At 38.0% G+C, this 23,105-nt stretch overlaps 1 protein-coding gene across 34 annotated transcripts in view; it reads left to right on the top strand.

The window, feature by feature from the left end:
• Positions 1-23,105, top strand: part of LOC115438765 (receptor-type tyrosine-protein phosphatase delta) — a 617,983-nt gene that overhangs the window by 536,044 nt on the left and 58,834 nt on the right. For 16 of the 34 annotated variants that reach the window (XM_030162577.1, XM_030162570.1, XM_030162568.1 and 13 more), the window contains 4 exons: positions 18,087-18,275; positions 19,429-19,437; positions 20,176-20,193; positions 22,109-22,219. In XM_030162577.1, coding sequence (XP_030018437.1) covers positions 18,087-18,275; positions 19,429-19,437; positions 20,176-20,193; positions 22,109-22,219 — 327 coding nt within the window. The remainder of the gene's footprint in view (positions 1-18,086; positions 18,276-19,428; positions 19,438-20,175; positions 20,194-22,108; positions 22,220-23,105) is intronic. The other 18 variants (XM_030162597.1, XM_030162584.1, XM_030162598.1 and 15 more) reach the window with 2 other exon arrangements.

Raw genomic sequence — 23,105 nt, 5'->3', positions numbered from 1 at the left:
CAAAACTCTCCATAATAAATATTGACACCCACTGCAGAGTTTGTGTGATACCTGATCTGGAGGTGAGGACAGTGGCTGCTGTTTGACTGGTCACTCTGGATACTGACCACGACCTCTGATTGGCTGCATGCATAATCTCTTGTCCCACACCGCGGGGTCATCCTCATCATATTCATTTATTCTGTGTGTGTTTGGTGAGGTTATTTAAATGCCAAATGATCCCAGTACAACTTTATCACAGCTGATGTACTGGGCCTGGAGCCTATTTTCATATTCATCCATTAAAGAGGTTATACGTAGTGTTGATATTCCAAAAATCTCAACAACAGGGTTAAGTCGCCTACTAGAACACACATTGAATTGCCAACAAATCAGCAATATGTAACCACAAACTATACCACTCACTGAGTAAAGTATGAAGATCATTTGTATTATGTTATCATGTGTTCTTAGTCAAATAAACATATGTGCAGATTGTGCTAGCCAATAGTTTACATTAGAGCTCTATTAGCTTAGCTCTGTTTTTTGACAGAAAACAGCTCATTCAAAGCACATATCACTTCTGTTTTCTGTACGGTTTGTGCTGTCAATAGCTGCACTATACATCTGTTCGGAATCACCCAAACAAGATCAGATCTGTCACATTTTAACCTGAACCATGGATCGACAAATGACAACTTAGCAAAGATACCAACATCAGATAATAAATTTAAAACTTCATAAGCCTCAGAAACAAACTCACTCATGTAGAAGAAACTCTGCCAGTGGAGAAAACAACAACATTGCTTCTAGCTTTTATCACTTTGTCACTTTTTTTGAGTCTAAAACGTGGTTCTTATCCCATCTTATCTCCATCCCACAGTTCATGTACTTCGTCATCTTTGGCTGAACTTCAGAGCTCTTTATTCGGAAAAGTCATGAAACTTTAAGATCATATTTTAATATTTTAAGTAGAAATACTACACATACCTCCTTGAAAGGATACATATGATCACAACTGATATGTTAATTGTTGTGCTATTTTAGGAGTGAAAAAACAACAACGTAATATTGATGATGTATTTGGAATTCTTTCAACAAAATGGTATAAAATACTAATAACCAAAATGCACAGTTTGGCACCAGACTAACCAATCACTTAAAGGAACTTGAATAGTTTGGCCATCATCCTTTTTTTTTCCTACCTCTTCTTCTTGACGATGATGTTTCTGCCGCTAAAAAAGGGCTCAGAGGTCAAAGACAGGTAAGTTGAGCAGAGCGAGTATTTGCGAAAGCGTAGCGATGAAGAGTGAGGGTGGCTTTCAGCTCAGTGATAGTCGTATCACGTGCATGCGCCTAGTTTTTATATGGGCGTGTTTTCAAACTAGACTAAAGCCATACTCATCTTCTTCCATAGTCACTTGGGGAGAATGCCTGTCAGCTACATTTGAAAAATCCCAATATAACCCCGTTTTCCATTAGGGCTCTCTCAGAGCCAAGGGGTCCTCAGTACAGGATGTTAGCAAGCATGAATAATCTCAATACTCCCCTTCTCCTGTAGCAAGCTTTCAGCTATATAAAATATTGAAACGGTTGGTGCTAGGTTTTTCCTTTCTCAAGAGAATGTGAACTGGTGTGCAGTCTGTTTCCGCAGACATTTGTATACCGCACGTCTCCTACAGTACTTGTCTGAGTTTGATGATACCATGTTGAAATGGGAGAGTCCCATTTCTGTCTTATGATCCGTAAAGACATCTGGCACTGTCATGGCCAACACACTAAAAGTGATTAATGTTCGGGGGATTTTCTGGAAGCACTCAGATAAATGATCGGATGCTTTCTTCTCAGTGAAGTTACACAGAAACACACCGTCATAAGAGGTCCCTTAACGTACACCGCTTCCTGCAAATACACGCCGCAACACATCCATGCCAAAATATTACAAACGGCCCTTTGATCAAACTGCTTGTTTCTGAATCCATACTACAAGAAGGTTAATGAAGCAATTCAGTGTCTCACAGTTTTGCCTTCTGTCTTTTTTCCTGCTCAATAGGAACTCTCACCTGGTCAGTGATACTGATCCTGGGCCCCTGCTGGGTCCTGCTTCTGGTCTTGGCTCTGGTCAGCTGCCCCTTTACAAACAAGACAAAGAAATCTGTTTTCAGATTTCACTTTTAGTGACTAAGAAATTCTTAGAATGATAGGTTTTTGCACTGAAACAAACAACAAAAATATATACTTCATTAATTTTGAAATATCATAAATAATACTGTCATCTCAAGTGGGTAGGAAAAGTGTATATACAATGAATATGCTAAAACATCAAAACAGAGCAGACATCTAGCATTATAAGCGTCAAAGTGACATGAGCATTGGTGAGAATAGAAGTGTCTCAAAGGAGAAGATAATGTTGGGTTGTTTATATATTCCCTGTCACGTCCTCTTTATTTGTGAATGTTTAATGCACTCGAGAGTATCAAATGAGGGTTGATGGACTGTTCAAAAAAGTCTTCCCAAGATGTGTTTCTCTGAGTTTAGAGCAAATAAGAAACATCCATCTTGGCTTTGTGCTTGGCAAACAGCTCAAAGCATTGTCAAATAGCTTGCTCCCTCCTCCTTTGACTATTACTAATAATAACAAAAAATGCTGATGGCAGATAAGATGACAAGAGCAGATTTCTTTTTCTTTTCTTTTCTTTTTTTTTTTACCTTTTTGGATCCCCAAACTCAAAATAAATGGGGCACTGTTTTCTGAAGTAAATGGAATCATTGCTCAAGGTAACAAGCAGCAAATGGAATATGCAAAGTGAAATCCGGAAAAAAAGAGAGATGGAGAGGGGGGCGTGAGGCCGTAGAGGCGGGAAGACTCAACGAAAAGAGATCGAGGAAGAGTATTTGACATCAAGCGTTTTTTTAAAGTCTGAAGTGAGGCAGATGAAGTCAGAAAAGGAAGGTGAGCGCAAGAGACAATGGCAGAAGAAAGCGATGATTATAGTTGGGGGAGATCTGGAAATCAGTCCCTCTCCACCTTTCCCCGAGGTGATCTTTACTCAGAACGGTACATCTGGCTGAGCTGACGTGTAGTCTGTAACGCCGTGCGCCTGGCGTCCTGCCTGCATTGCTGCCTGCCCAGCCAGGCCTGTAGAGAAAGGCCCCCTCTCCGCCCTTCCTGCCTCATCTCTCCTTTTCATCTCCCTCTTTACCCATCCATTTTAGCACTACCCCTAAGGGGCATCTGACACTAACATACTCTCTCTGCTTTCATTCTCTTCCTCCTACTCCCTTCGCTTATGTTGTAAATGGAGGAATATCACAGCTAATCCGTCATGTTTATGAATGACATGGGGTCTGGGGAGAGCTGGGGCGCCTTGCCAGAAGTGGCGTACATCTCTGTTGCATGCCCTCTGCTTGGCTGATCCAATCTGCCCCAGCAGCAACAGCCATAAAAAATGTCCAAGGGGGATAGCGAGCTTGGAGCGACACTACACGGATTCATTTTACACTAGAACTTCAGCCATTTCTGACCTGGATTCTGTTTCCCTTCAAATTTAATCAAATCTAAAATTGCAAGCATAATCTTAGCTACAGTTTCTCTATAAAATCTCTCTCCAGCACTGCACTAAAAGTGATGTTGAATCTAATAAAATCCACATTGAAAAGTGGGAGAGTTGCTGCTTTATGCATTATGTATAGGAAAAGTGATCAGTACAGAAAAGATATATATACAGTAAGACATTGTCCACTGTATATGATTATAGTTATTAATAAAACATCTAATATAACATCTTAATATAACATTTATCCTTTGCACCCTCACCTAACAGAGCAACATGAATCCCTCTCTCGTAATGTTTTTTTTTTTTTTTTCTTTTTCTACATACTTTGTACAGGTATCTATATCGATATGCAAGTCAAAGCATTGGCCTCTTTTTTTGTTTGTTTGTATGTAGCAAAACTAGTAAAAGTTTAATAAAAAAAACTAAACACAACATGTAACCACTCTAGAAATTACCCTGCTAATCTGAAGTCATGACAAAGACTTAAAGGTACAGTGTGTAAGATTTGTATAGTGTTCTTTCCAATAATCAATGTAATTATTGATTATATTTGAATAAATAGTGCTCAATCAGTCAAAAAAAAAAAAACTATTTGTTCGATTACATTTAACCTAGAAAAACCCATTTAAATATACATAGCACAGATAGTGCTTGCTGGGCTGCCATTATCGATACCATTTTTTCCCTACATGAGCCGACAGAGGACAAAAATCAAAGTAGAACAGGGTGGGTTTCTCCATTGGTTGTAATGGCAGCTGGGGGTAGAAGAGTGTGGTGCCTCCAGGGGCATCTCCCTTATTTCTCTCTGAAAATATACAAAGTGGATAGACAAATGCAAACTTAAAATGAAAGATATTAGATTTTACCATGGCAAAAAGATTGTAGGTGTTAGAAGATGATTGACAATTGTGCAGAAGACAATATTAACTACTAAAACTGCACTGCAGAGAGAACACATTAAAAGTTTGACTTGAGTCATTATATACACAGATAATCTTAACTTTCTATCTTTTTTCTCTGTGTAAATAATGACTCAAGTAATACTTTTACTTTTATTGATGAGATATTAACTTCACATATAGGCTACAGGTATTAAGCAGCATCACAGATCAGATGGAACAATTTTATTTAGGCATATGCAACATAAATTCGTCGCACAAACAGTGAGTGATGTAGTCCATAAGCCTACTTACATAACCTATAGCCTATATGCATGTGGAAAAAGTGGTACCAGGCACAACAAACCCCACCCTTCGCATGTATTGTAGCTTATTTTGGCATCGATCCAGCTGATGTCATCATGTCTATGCATGTGATGATGTCAGCATATCGATTGTCTCTATATATGTGCCAGGTTTGAAGTAAATTGAAACAAAATTGATATTTTTACAGACATTTGAAATTTTGTACATTATAAGTAAATGGGAGAAAAAAAAAGATTGTAAAAATTCATTAAAAAAATTTACTTTGACCTACTTTTCTCAAAATGTATTGACATCTATTCTGGATCACTGGCAATGTATAACCCAACGTGGTATGAATTCAACCAATAGTTTTGCTCCTATAGATATTAAAGACATTAAATCTACATGTTACTCCGTAAATATGTTAACGGGTTGTTGTGTTTTTTACAGTATTGCTCTGGTAACTACAGCTGCCAGGTTTTGTTTTTTTTTTCTTTTTTCCATAAAAACAGCAGGATTTTTATTTACAGTGCACTCTGCAATTCCCATCCCTACTGATTATCAATATATATGTACACATTCCCTCTTTCATCTTTCATTCAAGCTATATCTAACCTTGTCTTTGAAAACCGACCATTGTATGATGGCAATAACCTGTTCGAGTGTGTTAAAGCTTTGTATAATATACACAATGCCATCAGAAGAGTTTTACAACTCCAATGTCATTCGAAAGAAAGAATGACTGGGATTGTTCATCTGTGAAGGTTTTTCTTGAAATAATAAAAAAAAAAAAAAAGGCTGGATGATTAATAGATTGACTCTATGATTGTTTCCTCATAATCTCAGGCATTAGGCGAGGGTTTGTTAATGACAAATAAGCAGCATTCAATTAATTATACAACCTCAAAGGGGATTTATGGAAGAAACAATCAGTGCAGGGCAAAGGGGGAGAGGATGCTATTTTTCACTGAGACAGAGTGCTGTGAACTCTGGGTTAGAAGAGCTTTCCACGCCTTCACCTTCCTCCTCATATTTTGTCCCAATGTTCATCATCACCGCAGAGTTAAAGGAACACGCTACATAACATTTCACAGCTCCTTTCCCTTTTCGGCGCTTTTGGCAACAAGGGTAAAATAAAATTTTAGTGGATACTAGAGCTGTCCCTCGTTTTCTGCCCTCGGGTTTTTAGCAGTTTCCTCAAAGTGACTGTATTTGTTCAGCAAATTACTGAAGTACCTTTTAGAGGTATAAAGCGAGTGAGACTTAATGCCACTTTGTATTGAAGTGGGCTTGTTCCTCTTAAAAACTCTATTACAGGAAATTGGAATTAGCGGTTTGAGCCAAGTGTGGCACATTCACAGTAATATTGATTAGCGTACTCTACACCTGTGGAATCAACTAATAAAGTAAACTGAAACATATTTTCCACAGGCCGGGCTGAACGTTTAATGGTCTTCACTGCCTTACAAAAACCGATTTGGGGAGACATTTGCAAAAAATGTGCCACTAATATTCAGCCATTTTAATCCATGAAGACTCAAACAGCCACCTCCGACCAAAACCATCTACTGATCAAAAATGTTTAATACCTGTTGATCCATTAATCCTATCAATACATGTAAATAATTGGTGTAAAATACAGTTTGTCATCTTTTCATGGTCATCAGATATGACCCATTTGGACGTTCAGAGGCTCTGTAGTGAACATGGAAACACTGTCATCTTCTACAGCATTGATTCACCGGTAAAACCCATGGAGTTGAATCAATGACAGTGGATAGACACACTTGTTTTTACATTCAGTTATTGATATCTTTGCTGAAAAAGTCACTTTTTCTTCAGTTTCTAATATACGTTTCATTTTTCTCATTTCATTTTATTTCTTTATTTCGAGCACGACAGAATACATGCAAATTCAAAATTCCAAAATCGTTCATCTACACTCAAAAAGGAGTGCGAAGACGAAAAACTTATTTAATCCCACCACCATTCTCATCATTAAATAACTTAATATTTTAAATACTAACCTCAACTTCAATCTGAGCTTTTATGAACATCTACATGATCACTGAATTACATATCGGAAAATACCTAATTTTAACCGAAAAAAATGCTTAACACAGAGGATAATATTATAATAAATGGTGATGAATCACTTAAGGAAGGTTACATCTACTTAATTTGGGTCTTTATGGGTTAACAGCAGTGTTTGGGATGTAATGCTTGCCACGTCACCCACTATCTCAGAATCCCATTTTATGCGATTTTCTGGAAGTATGTGATTGTTATTAATAGAAGCAGACATACAAATAGAAGATCATCCATTCTGAGACATGTGATAAAAGGATCACATGCAAACTTGAACCCAGCAGCACTCATCTAGATACAACAGGATTAGGTCTGACCTGCTGTCCTGCGCAGTCGTATTTGCAAACCTTAACTGGAAAGTGGTCATGCCTTGCCACTTACCATTTCCTCTAATCAGTTCATCTAAGGCTTTGGAATATGGAGAACTGTGGCCCCAGACGTATAATTGGGGCCTGCTCCCACACTTAACATCCCGGAGTCTCTTTCAGTATGTAATGATAAAAAAATTTGTCATGAAAACCACATCAATCTAGATAAATGCCATGTTTTAAAACAATTTTGAGGTTGATTCAGAGTTCAGCTGCCTTTTAACCCTTCAAAAACAACTCCGGGAGGATCATTTTTAGATTATTCCTTACTGCACACTAGTCCAGACTTGGTTAGGGGGAAGTTCTGAACATTTTGTTTTCCATTATTGGATTACTTAAGCAATATCTACTCTAGTGCAGGTGCCAGAAGGCTTATTTATTAAATCTATCTCGGAGGAAGCTCGAGGGGAGAGCGTAATCTTATTTAGACTGGACAACACATGTGCCAAACCGCATTGAGATGTATCAATGAGATAAATACAGGCTCGGTGTCCTCACTCTCACTGGCTTGTTAAGTGTTTTTGCCAAAGTAATGCTGAGACATCCATTACTGACAGCTTTTAGGCAGGCGCTCGTTGCTTCTGTGCATGTTGTAATTATAACAAAGCACAAAGAAAACATACAAAGTTGTGGCGTATTCATATTAAAATGTCCGAGCTTCGTGGTCAAAAATACACGTGCGAACAAGTTTCACCTCTGCAAAAGTTTACAGGCAGAATGATGAATGGACCGTTGAGTCGAGCCACTTTGTCCGAGATACTTTAACCAAGCTGCAGGTAGCAGATAAAGCAAAAGGGTGGCCTCAGATTTAGAACCAGTCAATCACACGGTGTTAAATTGTAACATAACTAAGACTTTAACTGCAGAAAAGTTAACACTGGAACACGGAAATCAACAACATGAGTACGTGAGCGAAAGTGGCGAAACACAAGAGAGAGGCGAAGAGGAAAAACAGAACAGATGCCGTCATCAAATTGGCACAAAATGGAATTGCTGCTTGCCTTTGTTAATCAAGAGCTCTTACGTTTGGTTGAGTAATTTTGTTTGTGTGAAAACAAAAGCATAATTAACAGTTCCCTCTCCCATGCCAAAGTGAAAACAAATAATTGAATACGTCAGCTGAACAGGAGCCGAACACAACATTTAGTTGTAGAGGATTCAGGTCGTTTCAGAACAGATCTATTAACTAGGCCTGTATCATTTATTATATTTTATTATCATTTCTTTCTTTCTTTTTTTTTTTTTTTCTCAGAACTGTAAACAAATTATAATGGACACGTTTCTGTGCTAATGTGTTCCAGTTCAACAATCTTGTTAACAGAAGTTTATGCCACAAAAAACACATTAAAGTTTTTAGTTATACAAGCAAAGTGTGAATCACATAACTTGTCTTCTTCTTCTTCTTTTTTTTTTTTTTTACCTTTGTTATTGGGAAACCATGTGTTTGTAGCCGTTATAGAAAAAAAAGATCTCTTTTATTATCTTGTAATATTTAAAGAAAACATTCAAATCATTGCATATACAGCTCTGGAAAAAAATAAGAGACCACTGCAAAATGATCACTTCGTCTGATTTTATGTGTTTGAGTAAAATGACCATTTTTGTTTTATTCTCTAATTTACCAACAACATTTCTCCCAAATTCCAAATAAAAATATTGTTATTTAGAGCATGTATTTGCAGAACACAACACATGGTCAAAATAACAAAAAGATGGAGGTGTTTTCAAGACCTCAAATAATGCAAAGAAATCAAGTGGATATTCATTTCTAACCAACACAATACTAATGTTGTAATTTGGGGAAAGTTCATAAATCAGTATTTGGTGGAATAACCCTGATTTTCAGTGACAGCTTTCATGTGTCTTCTCTCTCCATCATTTCTGTTGGATAAGTTCATGCAGCTCCTGGCACAGAAATTCAAGAAGCTCAGTAATGTTCCATGGCTTGTGACCATCCATCTTCCTCTTGATTATACTCCAGAAGTTTTCAAAGTGGGTTCAGGTCTGGAGATTGGGCTGGCCATGACAGGGTCTTCATCTGGTGGTCTGTCATCCACACCTTTATTGACCTAGCTGAGGCCAGGAGCATTAACCTGATAGAAGAACCAGTCCTTAGAGTTTAGGAACATTGTCAGAGCAGAAGTCCAGTAGTTTTCAGTAGTTATTTTTTGATTCCAATTCAAATGGGGTTGCCTGAAATTTCTAGTAACTAAAAATAAAAATATAAAAATAAAAAACTTACTAATAAAAAATATATGGTGAGTTGAGAGAGACAATCCCAATACATAATGGATTAGATTTCTACATACATAAAAGATAGATAGATAAAAGACATGACAAACTCTGAAGCTGAAACTGAAGCACTGTGGTACTGTTTATCTTTTAAATGTTCATTGTGGTTGGTTTCAGATGCTGCAGCTCTTTCATAATTCACAGTTTGAGTTATTGTTTGTTCAGTATTCATTGTCAGCCTTGTAAATACAAGCTGGACTGACTGTACATATCCTGAACAAGGAAAATAAAATTCTCACTTTGTGCAGTAATCAATACCTGGCTTTTCTGCCTCCGTCCATAATAATATACATTATATAGACTAAATGTCATCTAAAATTAACATTTATTTGCAACATAGAATAGCAAACTATTACATGATTAAAAACAAAATTTCAGCAAAAATTTTCTCTGTTTTGAATGTCTGGGGTCACCAGAAATTTGTGATGTTAAAATGGGGTCACGAGCCAAAAAAGGTTGGGAACCACTGGCCTATTATAAGAGGATAGTGATGGCCACAGTAGTGGTTCTCCTTCTTCAACAAGTCGTGGATCAGGTGTTTATTCAGTAGAATAAGGTGTGCTTGTGTTGGAATTCAACAGACACAGGAATGGAGTTGCTGTCATACATGCACACATGCTGATTTCACAGGAAATTGCGGTGGTATGTCACAATCTTGTTTTCTTTTCTTGCACCTTCTTCAATTGTCATCATCTACTTTGACTGTAGCTATGCAAGTATTTTCCCAATGTAAAGCAATTAAAAAAAAAACAAACAAAAAAACACATCATAATTCAGCCTATGTCACCTAATGCATTTGCAAGTCAGATAGTAAGCAACTCTGAATTATATCTTTGCAAGATGCAAAAGTGCTGTATGATTAACATGATTAGCGCTGTAACTCTAACTTATCTATCCCTAACCCTGTTTTTTTGCTCTTCCGTTTGGATTTCAAACATGGTAACAGCTTTAATCAACGTCCCTCAACTTGAAATTATAGGCTGGGAAAAAATTACTTTGGCTCAAGATGCTGAGAAAAATAGACGCTGCTGTCACACTGCTTGGGCAATGTTTCATAGCCTGTTTTTTTTTTTTTTTTTTTTGTGCTGGCTGATATCTTATCTCAGGAGGGGCAGCGGAAATCAGATTGATTCCTAAACCAGGCTGAAAAATTCTTTAGAGCAGAGGAATAAGGAATGTAGAATGAAAGATTGTCATATTTGAAGCCATCTGCCCCAGATTCCCACACTTCCATAATCCAGCTTCTTTGGTTTAGGAGGGATTCCAAAATAACAATACATCTCGACACACACTTTTCTCTGCCATGCCGCCACAGCAAGTGACCTGTGACAGCCTCTTTGAGGAGATTGTATCCACTCACAAACGTCCAACAAATATATCTCATTATGGCCTGCAGGGATTTTCCCTGAAGAATAACCTCAACCGCAGGGTGAAAAGTCTCGTTCCGCTTGAGAAGAAAAGGGTCGGACCGAATCCAATCCTGTGCAGCAACCACGGAACGAAAGCCAAAATGTGACTGGAAAGGTTTATGTTTTTACAGCTTTACTTGGAAAGTCCAAAGTAACAAAGGCTTATTTTCTCCTTTAAACCCTTTGTACTTGTTAGATCATTTTGGAGCTAAATGTGATTCCAGTAACATAAAACAGCATCGTTTCATGTTGTCAACTACATTTTCACTCCATTCACTGATTGTTTTGTTGCTTTTGCTCTTCATCCTAATGAACAATGTCATTAATCTTCCAATAATGCATAGCACACAGACATCTTAACAGCCTACTTGACATATAAAAACATGATCATTACAGATTAAATGTCAAATGTACTCCCTCGTATCTGAGAAGCTATTAGTTGTTGTGCATTATGTGCTGTATGTCAGTCTACTAATAAAAAAAGACTGATAGCAAAGGCATTCTACTCTTTCTGTTTCTCTGCAGTGGGATGATACACCAGGATGTCTGGAGCCAAAATGTCATGTACTTTGAAACAATTGAGCTGATCTTACTGTCAGATTGCCTTAACGTGAAGTTGCACGACTTTTATTATCTTGCGAATAAACCCACAACTACCAGCTTTCACGTTGTTCCATAGAGCCACAAATTCAGCAAAAATATAAACAGCAACTGATCCCATTTCAATGGTCCCTTTATCTGTTCAGACTCAATTAGGCTTATTTAATTAGAGCCTAAACAAGGAGGATATTACTTGAGTTTTTCCAAACAAGTCATTATACCACAGCAGGTGAAAAGCCTGAATAAGGGCAAACAGAGAGCGCAAGTATGTGTTTAATAGAAGCGACTGCAGTATGACAACCAAAATGCTAAATTAATACCGCATTCAAGCAACTTTTTAGACCTGGATGTTGCCACTGCCGTCATACAAATGTGATTTCACTTTTGCTCGTATTTTCTATGAGTGATCAATAGATATAATCTGCTAATGGGTTGAGTTTATGTCCAGTGGCCTTATGTCTTCAGCTAAAATGTGCTCACTGAGGTACTTTCTGAGCCAACGTCCTCTTTATACACCTCCCATACTTGGCACCATATACTCATATGGCCTGATAGCCTGGCAGTGGCTAATGTGTGCAAATTGTCATTGGGAGTCTTTTTATATCAAGCACCAGTGCTCAGCACTTCTCTAGAAGGTGACTTCAGCATTTCTCTCCCTTCCATCTCATTTAGTGTGTAGATCCATTGTTGAATATACAGTATGGGTCTGTAAAGCAGAAACTGCCCTTGTCTTATAGGCTGTCCTTGAGATTGCAGTTCTCAGCGAGGCAGAATAAGGAAGCAGGAAAATTTGTGTTAAACCCCTTTTTTTCCCCTCATCAATTTCACCTTTCATCTTTGACTTTCATATATTTTCCACCGTAGCTTGATGCTGTATGTTCAGATTACATGACATTCACTGCATTAAGACAAACACAACAAACACACACTGCAAAATGTGGTGTCTAATCAAGATGAAATATCTTAACCTAAGGCAATATGTGCTGGTTTTCTGTCTGACAAGATTTTTTTTTCCTATTACCAGGCAGTTTTTATGCCAAAGCATTAGTCTTGTTCTTTCATTTCAAGTTATTTGTGCTCAATTGTCCTAATACTATAACACGTCCCTGAGATTCTATTCCTGATTTTGAGAACTAATTCTTCAAACCACAATGTCCTGAGTTACCCTGTACAGACAGAAAACACTTGACACGTATAATTTTATAAATTCAATGTGTTATTCTGATTCAGTCTGACTGCATTAGTTTGGGGGGGTTCTCTCAACCAAGATATTTTTAGGTGTTTTTAAAAATCTTGGCAAGAGAAAATTTCCTGTTCTCTTAGCAGATAATTTTGCTGACTTCCAGTACTATTTGCCCTATTTTTTTTTTCTTCCTTGTTTTTGAGAACTGAGATTTTCAGTACACAACAACAAGTTTTCTAACTTCCAGTCCCATTTAGACAAGTTCCCAAAAGCTTCTTCAAGACAATTTATGCAACCAAATGTTGAAAAAAAAAAATAAATATAAACATAACACATGGAGAAAACAAGCCTCCACTCTGGCCTCAGTTGGTTAATTCTTTCACTTTTTCCTTTTAACACTTTGTCAATAACCCAACTTTTCTAAAAACATATAACAAACATGTCGTGGCTCAAATTAAATAGTGATTAATCTGATTTCATTTTGCTCTCTTGGCCTTGTAAGGAAAATGCTCTAGCAGCTCTTTTGACGTGTGTTGTTAATCACAGAACAAGCTAGCAAATGCATTCAATCCCCCACAACCCCCCGTTATTTATTATCACAATGGTAATTCACTGTGTGAAATAAATGAGGGTACAGCTGGGAGTTGTAAGGAACTTTAGAACATTTAAGTTCCTGTGTTTATTATTCCTTTGTTATATCTTCATCTCAAGTTATAGGCAAGGAAAGTTTTTAGATACCTCACGGTTGATGTCATGACTTTGTGGCCATCCTAGACGAGCATTAGCGCGCAAAGCAGCTGTAAATTACATTTCTGGCCCAAGAAAGAATGTGTTCAAAAGGCCAGAAACCTTTGTAACAGACCATTAATTTTAAAAGCGCTGCCTGGAGTCGTATCAGCTGCCTGCGCTGGAGTTACAGGCTAGCATCGCGTAACATGCATATTTTGGAGAAGGGTGAAAGTGCCCTTTGTGCATTTGACCTGATCTTGTTTTCACAAATACGTCCCCCTCTAACTAAGGAGTCCTGTAATAAGTGTAGCCTGGATGTAAATATTAGGTTCTACTGTCTTAAAACCAGACCCTGACAAAGGATTGACAAAAGCTTCATTATTACAAATAATGGTTGTCAGGCACCTTCCTCTTTCCCCCTTTGAGCAGAATAATCACGGACATTACACACTGTGGCATTAGAACGATTCTGACTTCTGTAAAGGACAGCTAAATTATCATCTCCTGAGCACTTTGTTTTAGACTACATTGCAATTTCACAGGAGTTGCTTTTTAGTTCGCATGGTTTGTCACATCCAATTATTATATTCAACACGCGCCCCTGCTTCGAGGCTTGCTTCTGGCTATTGTGTTTGATCAGGTATAGTTTTGACTCGCTGTAGAATCGACTAATTGTCTGTTCGACCTTGAACGGGCTGAAGGGAGCTTGGACAGGAGCTACCTTGTTCAATTATTTCAGTCTCCACACCTCCTCCCTGTCCTCCTCCATTTGAGTGAGCACCTTAAAACATGTATTTTCTCATGTTAGACCATTCATTCATATCTTGACAGTCATTAACATGGAAGGTTTGTAAAAAAAAAAAAAAAAAAGGAGTTGTTATAGCTGTCTACTGCATCACTTGTAGTGCTAACATTCATGACGTTTACAATGCAGGATGACTGTAGTTAAACAGAAATTAAAGTTTCCATGATTTTCTAGTTTCTAGAACCTAAAAATCTGCCTAATCATAAATATCAACTCAATTCATGCTTGTGAGTCAAATATGAATGATTACGATGCACTGTTTACTGCCTTTGGGCCATTGGATTTATTTCTGAATGTTGGAATTGCTTTTCTGATTGCCACATGGGCTTTACTACTTTTGGTCTCCTGTTGATTAAATACAGCAGCAGTGAATTCACTCGTTGCTTATCTTTTTAGAAGAGCAATAATCAAATGTACATGAATTAGAAGGAAAAAGGGGGAAAACAGCTTTAAACATTTAACAAGTGCAAACCCCAAGCATCTCTCATTACCTTAATGGATACTGAAAGTTATAAAGACAGTGAATATATTGGACAGTGAGTGTTCATAGTGTAGAACTACAGCATATAAGGATGAAAGGGTCAAGGTGTTCTATATAACTAAAAGCCTGCAACAGACAGAAGCTCATGCATGCAGCATATAGGGCTGAGAGTCATTAAACACATTTACGAAGGTTTAAAGCAACACCATGGAACTTTTGCTTGTGGGGTCCCCTTAAAATCAAGAAATGGTATTGTCTGTAACAACTGTCATAAAATCTGTGTCTCACTAATACTCACGCATTTGTTGACAAGTCATTGATGCTGGCAAACTACCTGAGGCAAGACAATTAATGAGCGCTCAACCATGACTTCAGGCCAAGTAAAGTAGCCGTTTTATTTTTTAAAATATTAGAAATAAAAAAAAAATTTAAAAACGACAAATGAACAGATCTGTATTACGATGGTGTATTAGGGCCACAGGAAAAATAAAAACACTTGTCACTATGAGAATAAAGTCATAATATTTTGAGAATAAAGCCATTATATTATGAGAATAAAGTCGAATACAAAAAGCGTCATAATTTTGAGAATGAAGTTGTAATATTATGAGAACAATGCCATCCTATTTCCAGATAAAGGCATAATATTACAAGACCGATGTCGTAATTTAAAAACTTCCAGTCAGTTCCTCCTCCACAAAAGACGCAATTCACTCCAAATCTATTCCGTTCTTACGACGAAACAAACCCAAATGTGTGCGAACTCGTTTCAAAGTCCTTAGACTAATGCTAATGTGTTGATGGTGGGATAATAGGCTCAGGATTTTGCGGTGCATAAGCCCCAAATGAAAGTAGAACCTCACAAAATGTTCAGAGTTTTCCATTATGCGACGAGTGGGTATGACTTTATTCTCGTAATATTACAACTTCATTCTTGTAAAATTATGACACTTTTTGGATTTGACTTAATTCTCAGTGTTTAACGACTTTATTCTCTTAGTGACAAGTGTTTTTAGTTTCTTATGCTGCCCTAATACACTGTCGTATTATATAACAGCCTATAACCGATTGCTCATTGTGGAATACAAAGCTGTTTGTGTGGTCATCATACTCATATTGTAATACAAAAAAATCAAAGATCGATTTGTAATGTTGTAAATTCAATTTACATTAGCCTGAAACATAGTAAGCTTCACACTTTCTAGTCCAACAGTAAAAGCGCCAGATCTCCATCAGTGGGGCATCCCTCCTCCTCCTGCTCTTTCAGCTCACACCAGTCAGTGAAAGCTGGGCCAATATTCACCCTAGTCCAGCCTCTTATCACATCTTATCACTCAGGCTTTCTTTTCTTTGTCTCTTCGGACAACACCCTTACCCTCTTTGTTTTTCTTGCTGCTTCAGCAATGACCGTTAGCCTATTTGTAGCTTTCCTTCACTTGTAACCTTGTTTACCTGCCTCGTCTTCTGAAGGAGAAGGGGGGGGGGGGGGGGGGGGCGTGCGCCGTAAAGCAGTCAAATTCTGTAGTTCTTTTTGTGTAAGGGTGACAACCCGAAACCAGAAGTTGCATAGTGCCAGTGCAGGCGATACAGATGCTTTGGAGTGATGAAGAAAGTGTAATTGAACTTATTGTGAGTTGTTGTACCACCAAGATGACCTTGAAAATATAGTTTGAAGGCTGAAAAAGTCCGTTGTGTTGCTTTAAAAGAACGGTGCTGCATAATTGGCTCCTTCGGAATGAGCACCAAACACTCTTCCATCACTGTCAAGGCACGTCAGTTCAGGCAGGGACACGGAGTTGCGTCGGAAAGTTTTGCAGTTCAGTCTGAAGTCACTCATTTGTAATACAGTCTATTTCTGAGAAGATTTATCCATTGAGTTGGTTTCTCGTGCCAGATACCCAAAAGCATTGTTGGAAGGCGGCCATGATTGTCGTTTGGCTGTGTGCAGGCTATGGCATCTCAAAGCTGTTTCCAGACTGATGTCTCCTCATGAAAATTTAATGAAGAAAGTCTTTCCAAAAAGGTGCCGTTTATGAGAGCAACGGAAGACACTAATTAGCCGTATCACAGCGGGGAAAGGAAAACTTAAGGTGCACATAAACCTCATTGGCATTCGGAATAAGCAGGTCTTGTTTTGCAGATTAACACTTAGCTAACATTACAGAGAGGCAGACATTTTGCATATGGGGATCTTATGGTGCGGAATATTCCACTCGCTGCTCTCAAAGATCATCCATCGTTCGCTGCAAGCCGAAAATACTTCCTGTTCAGAGCCGTGAGCGTCACACAAAGCTGCTTGAGGCTTTGATTTTCTTTGTTTTGCTAAAGGAACATGTTTTGGGAGCACAGAGCAGCGCAATAGAAATATCTTGTCTCACATCTCGAACGGCAGCAAGATGAAGCCCACCCTTGTTCACTTGTAAGTTGAGACACAGGCAGGAACAAGACAGCTTAGGCAACACGGCAAAGCCACCTGCCTTCATCAAAGAACATCAGAGCTGCACGTCACCTCAACACATGCACCAAAGGCTCTTCTCTTTCTTTCAGTCATTCCCTCAACACGATTCAAACCATTCCGTCTCTTTTTCCCTGTTTGTCCAAATGCTTGTCCGGTCCATTCTCTCCTTTTTGTTAATTTTGTCCTCGTCAATACTACTACTACTAATAATAATAATAATAATAATGTGGGCAGAAAAAAAGAGATTAAGCTATTATATTGAAATTTTTACTGTAAAAGAAACAATATTCCACTACTCATTTCACGCATCTTTCATGTACAGAGGTTGGAAGCTAACAAAGTACAACTTTTATCCATACTTTCTTCTTGGTTTAGTCTTAATGCATTTGAGAGGAATTCTGGATTATTTTTTAATGCTGCATTATTACACAAAAATTAGGATGCAACAAAATAAGTCGCAAAAAATAGCACAGAGAAGCTTCCAGTTTTTCTGATGCCTCTCAAAGCTGATTTGAACATTCTAGCAAAGTTAAAGTCATTATTTTCAGGATAATGCTTTTTTGATTTTGAAGTTAGAATGATTTTTCCGTTATATTAATATGATGTGATGTTGAGTTAGCTTTGCAGTAAAACAGACAATAAAAATGCCTGTCGTAGACCTCGTTTTTCCTTATGCGTTTCAGAGTCTGGCATTTGAAGCTTCTCCTTGTTGAATCAGTACTTCTATTTTCACCAGTCTTTTTTTTTTTTTTTTAATCTGTACACCTGCTTGAGCGTATAAAGTGTGTACTTTTGCCACCTCTGCTCTCCTATTTGCATTCTTATTCTGTCGCTCTGCAGTCATAGCTATAATTTCCATCAGCTCTCTTCTAAGTAGCTCTTCACGGGGCCCCAGGAGAAGCGGCGACTTGCCCGTTCTAACCTCGGCTACACTGTCTCTTGTCTGTTTGCAGAGGACCAGCTGCCCCCTGGTTTCCCCACCATAGACATGGGCCCACAGTTGAAAGTGGTGGAGCGAACACGCACTGCCACCATGCTCTGTGCCGCCAGCGGCAACCCCGACCCAGACATCTCCTGGTTCAAAGACTTCCTCCCTGTCAACACCACCAACAACAATGGGCGCATTAAACAGCTCCGATCAGGTAGGTTTCCTCTGCTGAAAGCTTAATTACAAAAACAGGGACTTTTCTTTCTCCTCTATCTGATCTGCTCCCCCTGTTGTCTCCTCTGTTCTTTCATTCTTTTCTTCTTCCCATAATTTAACTTCTCATTTGGCTTTTGATTTTGTAGGTAATGGCATTGTTTCTACTATTTCCTGTCTTCTACTCTCTGTACACCCCGGTGTGTGTCGTCTGTATGTGTGTCTCCCTTTGTCTTCCAGTGTTGTCATGGGCTGTTGGGATTGTTTCCCCTTCTGTGTTTGCTGGCTTCTGCCCTAACTTCTGCCCTCATTGCTCACTGCTGTGACTTTTTGCAATGATTCTTTTGCTGTTTTATATTTTGTTTTTCTTTCCACTGCATTGGTGCAGTGGGTTATTTTTTTTGGATCCATTCTCTTCATTTATTATATCTTTTTTTTTGTTTTTTTGTTTTTTTTGTTTTGACAATTAATATCCAACATTCATTCAAAGGAGTGCAATTTACAGTAATCTGAATAAAGTAGGAAATTATACAAAACCAAAATGATTATTAAGTGCATTTGTTGAATTAATTACTTATAAAAGAGGGATCCTTAAGCCTCATTTGGAATAAATATTTGCTTTCTTCAGGTTCAGAAAACACTCTATAATTGAAATAACATTCTGGACACTAATAGCCACAGTAGTGTGTAAAGTTTTATACAGCAGCTTCCCCCCCACCCCTCTTTACAGCCTCTGCTTTAGTGTTTAGTCGCCAGCTTTGGTTTTCTTTGCCTGTGACATACCCTAATATGCACCTTATTATCCTAAGTTTTATTTAATATTCTTACACAGATGAATTCAAATGCAACTTAATTTGCAAGCTACCGGTAACACATGAGCTAAACTATTTGTAATTTTTAAGTCTTGTATGTTTGACCACCTGTCTTCACAGATTTCACAGCTGTCCTTTTGTTAATCCGTCTTGTTAACCTTACTTCTGGCTTGTTTTTTTTTTTAACCGAACTGTGTAGAATTAACCCTTATTTTTAATGTCCGACTTTGATTCACGTAGAGTTGATAAAGCATTAACAAAACCATGTTAACTAAACTTACTTAAAGAATATAATCATATTCTTATGCTGTCTTTCTTCTCTCTGTATTTTTAAATCTACAGAATCCTTTGGTAAGTGCTTAGCTCTAAAGCACACATCACCCCCCACTAATTTCCATGTTTCCAACAACTATTAAAATGCATGGCATGCATTTTACTAACAGATAGTTTAGAGTCAGGGCTACTACTAGAGGCACACACACTCCTCCCTCACCTCACGGTGTTCAAGTGTCCTACCACTGTCAGATACACCTTTATCTGGAGGTTATAATCACTCAGCTTTAGCCTAGTGTTGTGATATACTGACCTGGATAACCTGTCCTTACATGTCTGTTACTCACTCACTGACCCACCTACTCACTTACTTAATCTTTTAACACCAGCACCATAGGTATGGGAATTTCACAAGTTTTTAGGGAGGTGACCAGTTCAGGTCGAGCACAGGGACCTCAAGTCTTTAATCAAGTCTGCTCTCACTGTCATACATAAAAAGTCCTCAAAGTCTTTGCCTACAGTAGATGGTCTTCAGAAGCCATTGCCACTTCCAAAATGGCACCTCCCCGTGGTACATCAATGTACAAGTTCTTCTCTCTGACCTATGGTTTTTCTATGATGAATCCTGTCTTTTTTGCCAGTAGAGTACAGAAAAGTTCTTATTCTCTTTCTCTCTCCTTTCTCTTTCCTCTAGTACCTTTATTTACGTACCCTGTTAAATCTAATTTGATTCTTCTTCCAAAGCCCCCAGCCTCTATCTACTCGTACTAATGCTTCTTCTTTCTAATCTTATTTGCATTCATATTATCCACCCAGGTGGTACACCAATAAGAGGTAAGAGTGCTGAACTGACGTTCACAGAATGAAAATAATACAAATTCATTCTTGCTGTCAACCCATCCATTCACTCGAATCACCTCCATTTTTGTCCTGTTTACTAAGTCCAAATCCCATTACGTTCATATGGACCTTCCTTCTTATTTGTCCTATTTTGTTGACTAAATTTGTATTCCATCTTTTTGTCTATGCTTTATTTCCTCCTTTGTATTCTGGTTTCAAGAGCCTGTTTAGCTCAGTTGAGATATGCTTGCCCTGGCTCAAATAAGCATATCCAATGACAATTATTTTTTAAACTATATTTTTCCGTTCATTTTTGTTTTCTTTTTGGCCATAGCGAATCATGTGTCCCTCTTTTTGTCCAACTAAAACAACCAAGCATTTTTCCCCCTTAGCTGTTCTTGTTCAGCACTAAAAATATGCACAGATGCTGTGGAATCACGCAGGCATGCTGAAGACAACATTGCCTCTCCTCTGCTTTTTTCTCCCAAAGAATTCTTTCTATCTTTGCAAACTATTTTTTTTCCATTTCTTCTATTTGCTTTCCTCTCCTGTACCTCTACAAAAAAGCCCAAACAACCACTTTTTTGATAAAGTTTCTCCGGTGCTTTTTTCTCTTTCACCTATTTTTCTTACTTTTCTTGGGTTTGAAGACTATTTTACTTTTTGACTTTTTTTCTTCAGGGTTTGGGAAAGGCAAACTGTAGAGTCTGGCGAGGACCCGATTGGCTCATTTTTGCCGTGTGACATGGAGCTGGAGAGTTGTTGATGCATAAAGCCATTTTTCCCCTGGGTCATGTGACACCACACTGCTGATCCCATTTGTGGATTTTTATGGGTGTCTTTTGTAGCTTTCACAAGCTAAAGCAGTGGTTGGTTACCTTCTTGTCGGCTCAGGCCGATATTTTGAATTTTGTCTTCTAATACAATTGCATTTTATTTTTCAGCTAAGGGTTGTCAGAAGGTTGTAAGTTGTGCCGACATACATTTCTTGCTAAGATTTGCATGTCAAAACTTTTGTTACAGAGGGTTATATGTTGGTTTTGCCTTACATAATATTTCAAATAATATTTTTCCACATATGTGAGCAGCATTTTTCTATTTTTTGTATGTGCTGCATTTTTTGAGCGTAACTTCACGTAGATGAAGTCCCAAATTATTCTGTTAGATGGATGTTACACTTGATCTGTGATTGAATATGCTAAAATTCATACCTAAATTTCTTTCTTTCAATTGTCCTCCCTTGTTATGCTGCTTTCTTATACTGTAAACCTCTTTTGTTTGATCCATGTCTCCCTAAAGCAGTATCACTCATCCCCATATTGACCAGTCCAGTGACATGTTGTATATTCAAGGGCTTGCCCCTGTGACTCAAAGTGAAATTATTTTTTGATATTGGCACTAGGATGAGTGTGGTTTTAGAATTAACTGTAATCAGTCTTTTCGCTGAATAAGTCATCAACAAGGTAAATGTACTGTAGACAGGACATAAATTATGTTTTATGTTGTGTTTCTGTTTAAAAGTGTCATTTTCTTTTCCCTTGTTGTTATTTTAGGCGAGAGGAACAATATATTTGTAATGCTAATTCTTGCATAATCATTTGCAGCAATCCCTCACTATAGTTGGATAACAGGCTCCATTTTGCTTCGGCAAGTGGATCAGTGTTGAGGGTTTAATAGATCTTACAGAAATAGATTTGATTTTATCAGTTGTATATTGATTAATTGCCCTCATAAAGTGTCCCACTACTGAAGTTTTGAAAGGACAAAGCAAAACTAAAAATGAAGGGGGCTCATGTTGGCCTCGTTGAGGTCAGACAAGTTCTTTTCTTTTTATTTTTGCTTGCAAGCTTCATGCAGACATCATTTTAACCAGAGATACTCCGCTGCCCCGTTTGTTATTCCCAACCAGGAGCCCTCCAGATAGAGCACAGCGAAGAGTCTGACCAGGGGAAGTATGAATGTGTGGCAACCAACAACGACGGAACCCGCTACTCGGCCCCAGCCAATCTATACGTCAGAGGTAGGAAACCCGTGTCAAACAGCTCCTGTATGACTCTGTCGAACATTATATTAACTTTAAAATTTATAAGGAAGCTTTAAATCGGTCAATAAAGTCTGCAGGGGCCATATCCAGTGAGGCCGTTGTGAGTATTCTGTTTGTTTGTTCGTTTTTTTTGTTTGTTTTTTTTTTATTTTTCCACTCGACTTACCTGCACTGATTTGAACCTACAGTATTGATTCTCTTACTGTATGTGTTTCTGGCCCTTTCTGTTATTTATCCTGAGCCTAACACCGATGATGAGACTGCTTGCTGTGTTTTATCTACTAAATGCCTTCCAAACCTGACTGTCGGAGGGGAAAAGGGCGGCCGGCCCTTCTCTGTCAGTCCAAACTCCTTCCTAGCAGTGAACAGATCCTCTTGGGCCTTTTTCCCCCTGATTTTTTCCCACCTATATCGGAAGGACATGTTTAATTTTAAATGACATCAGTTTCTTACAAGCTGAAACTTAAAAATTGAGCATTAGAAGTGTTCAAGAGTTAAAAATTGAATAGAATTAATGTTTCTAATTTTGTTTGCAAGTGGTTGTTACAACAACTATAATGCGATTCGCCTTTGCAAGTGGATTAGTTGCTTGCTTTTGGCTGGATTTAGCAGTAAAATATGATTCTTCCAGCAATAAAATACAACTCAATTCCTCTAGATTGACAGATTTCTATATGTTTTACAAAGCTGCAATATTTCGCTTCAGTAGCCATCACTTTCTAAACTCTACCACCAAAATACAAAACAAAATACATTTGTTTTAACTGTCGCTTAAAGCTAAGAACGTGACTGGGACAGGGTTTGTTTCCACAGCAAATATGTTCATATCTTTAGGTCAGTCTTTGTTTTAAAGCACAGGATG

The sequence above is a fragment of the Sphaeramia orbicularis genome, chromosome 18 (assembly GCF_902148855.1).
Source record: "Sphaeramia orbicularis chromosome 18, fSphaOr1.1, whole genome shotgun sequence".
Classification (NCBI taxonomy): domain Eukaryota; kingdom Metazoa; phylum Chordata; class Actinopteri; order Kurtiformes; family Apogonidae; genus Sphaeramia; species Sphaeramia orbicularis.
This window is presented reverse-complemented; position numbering and strand designations above follow the sequence as displayed.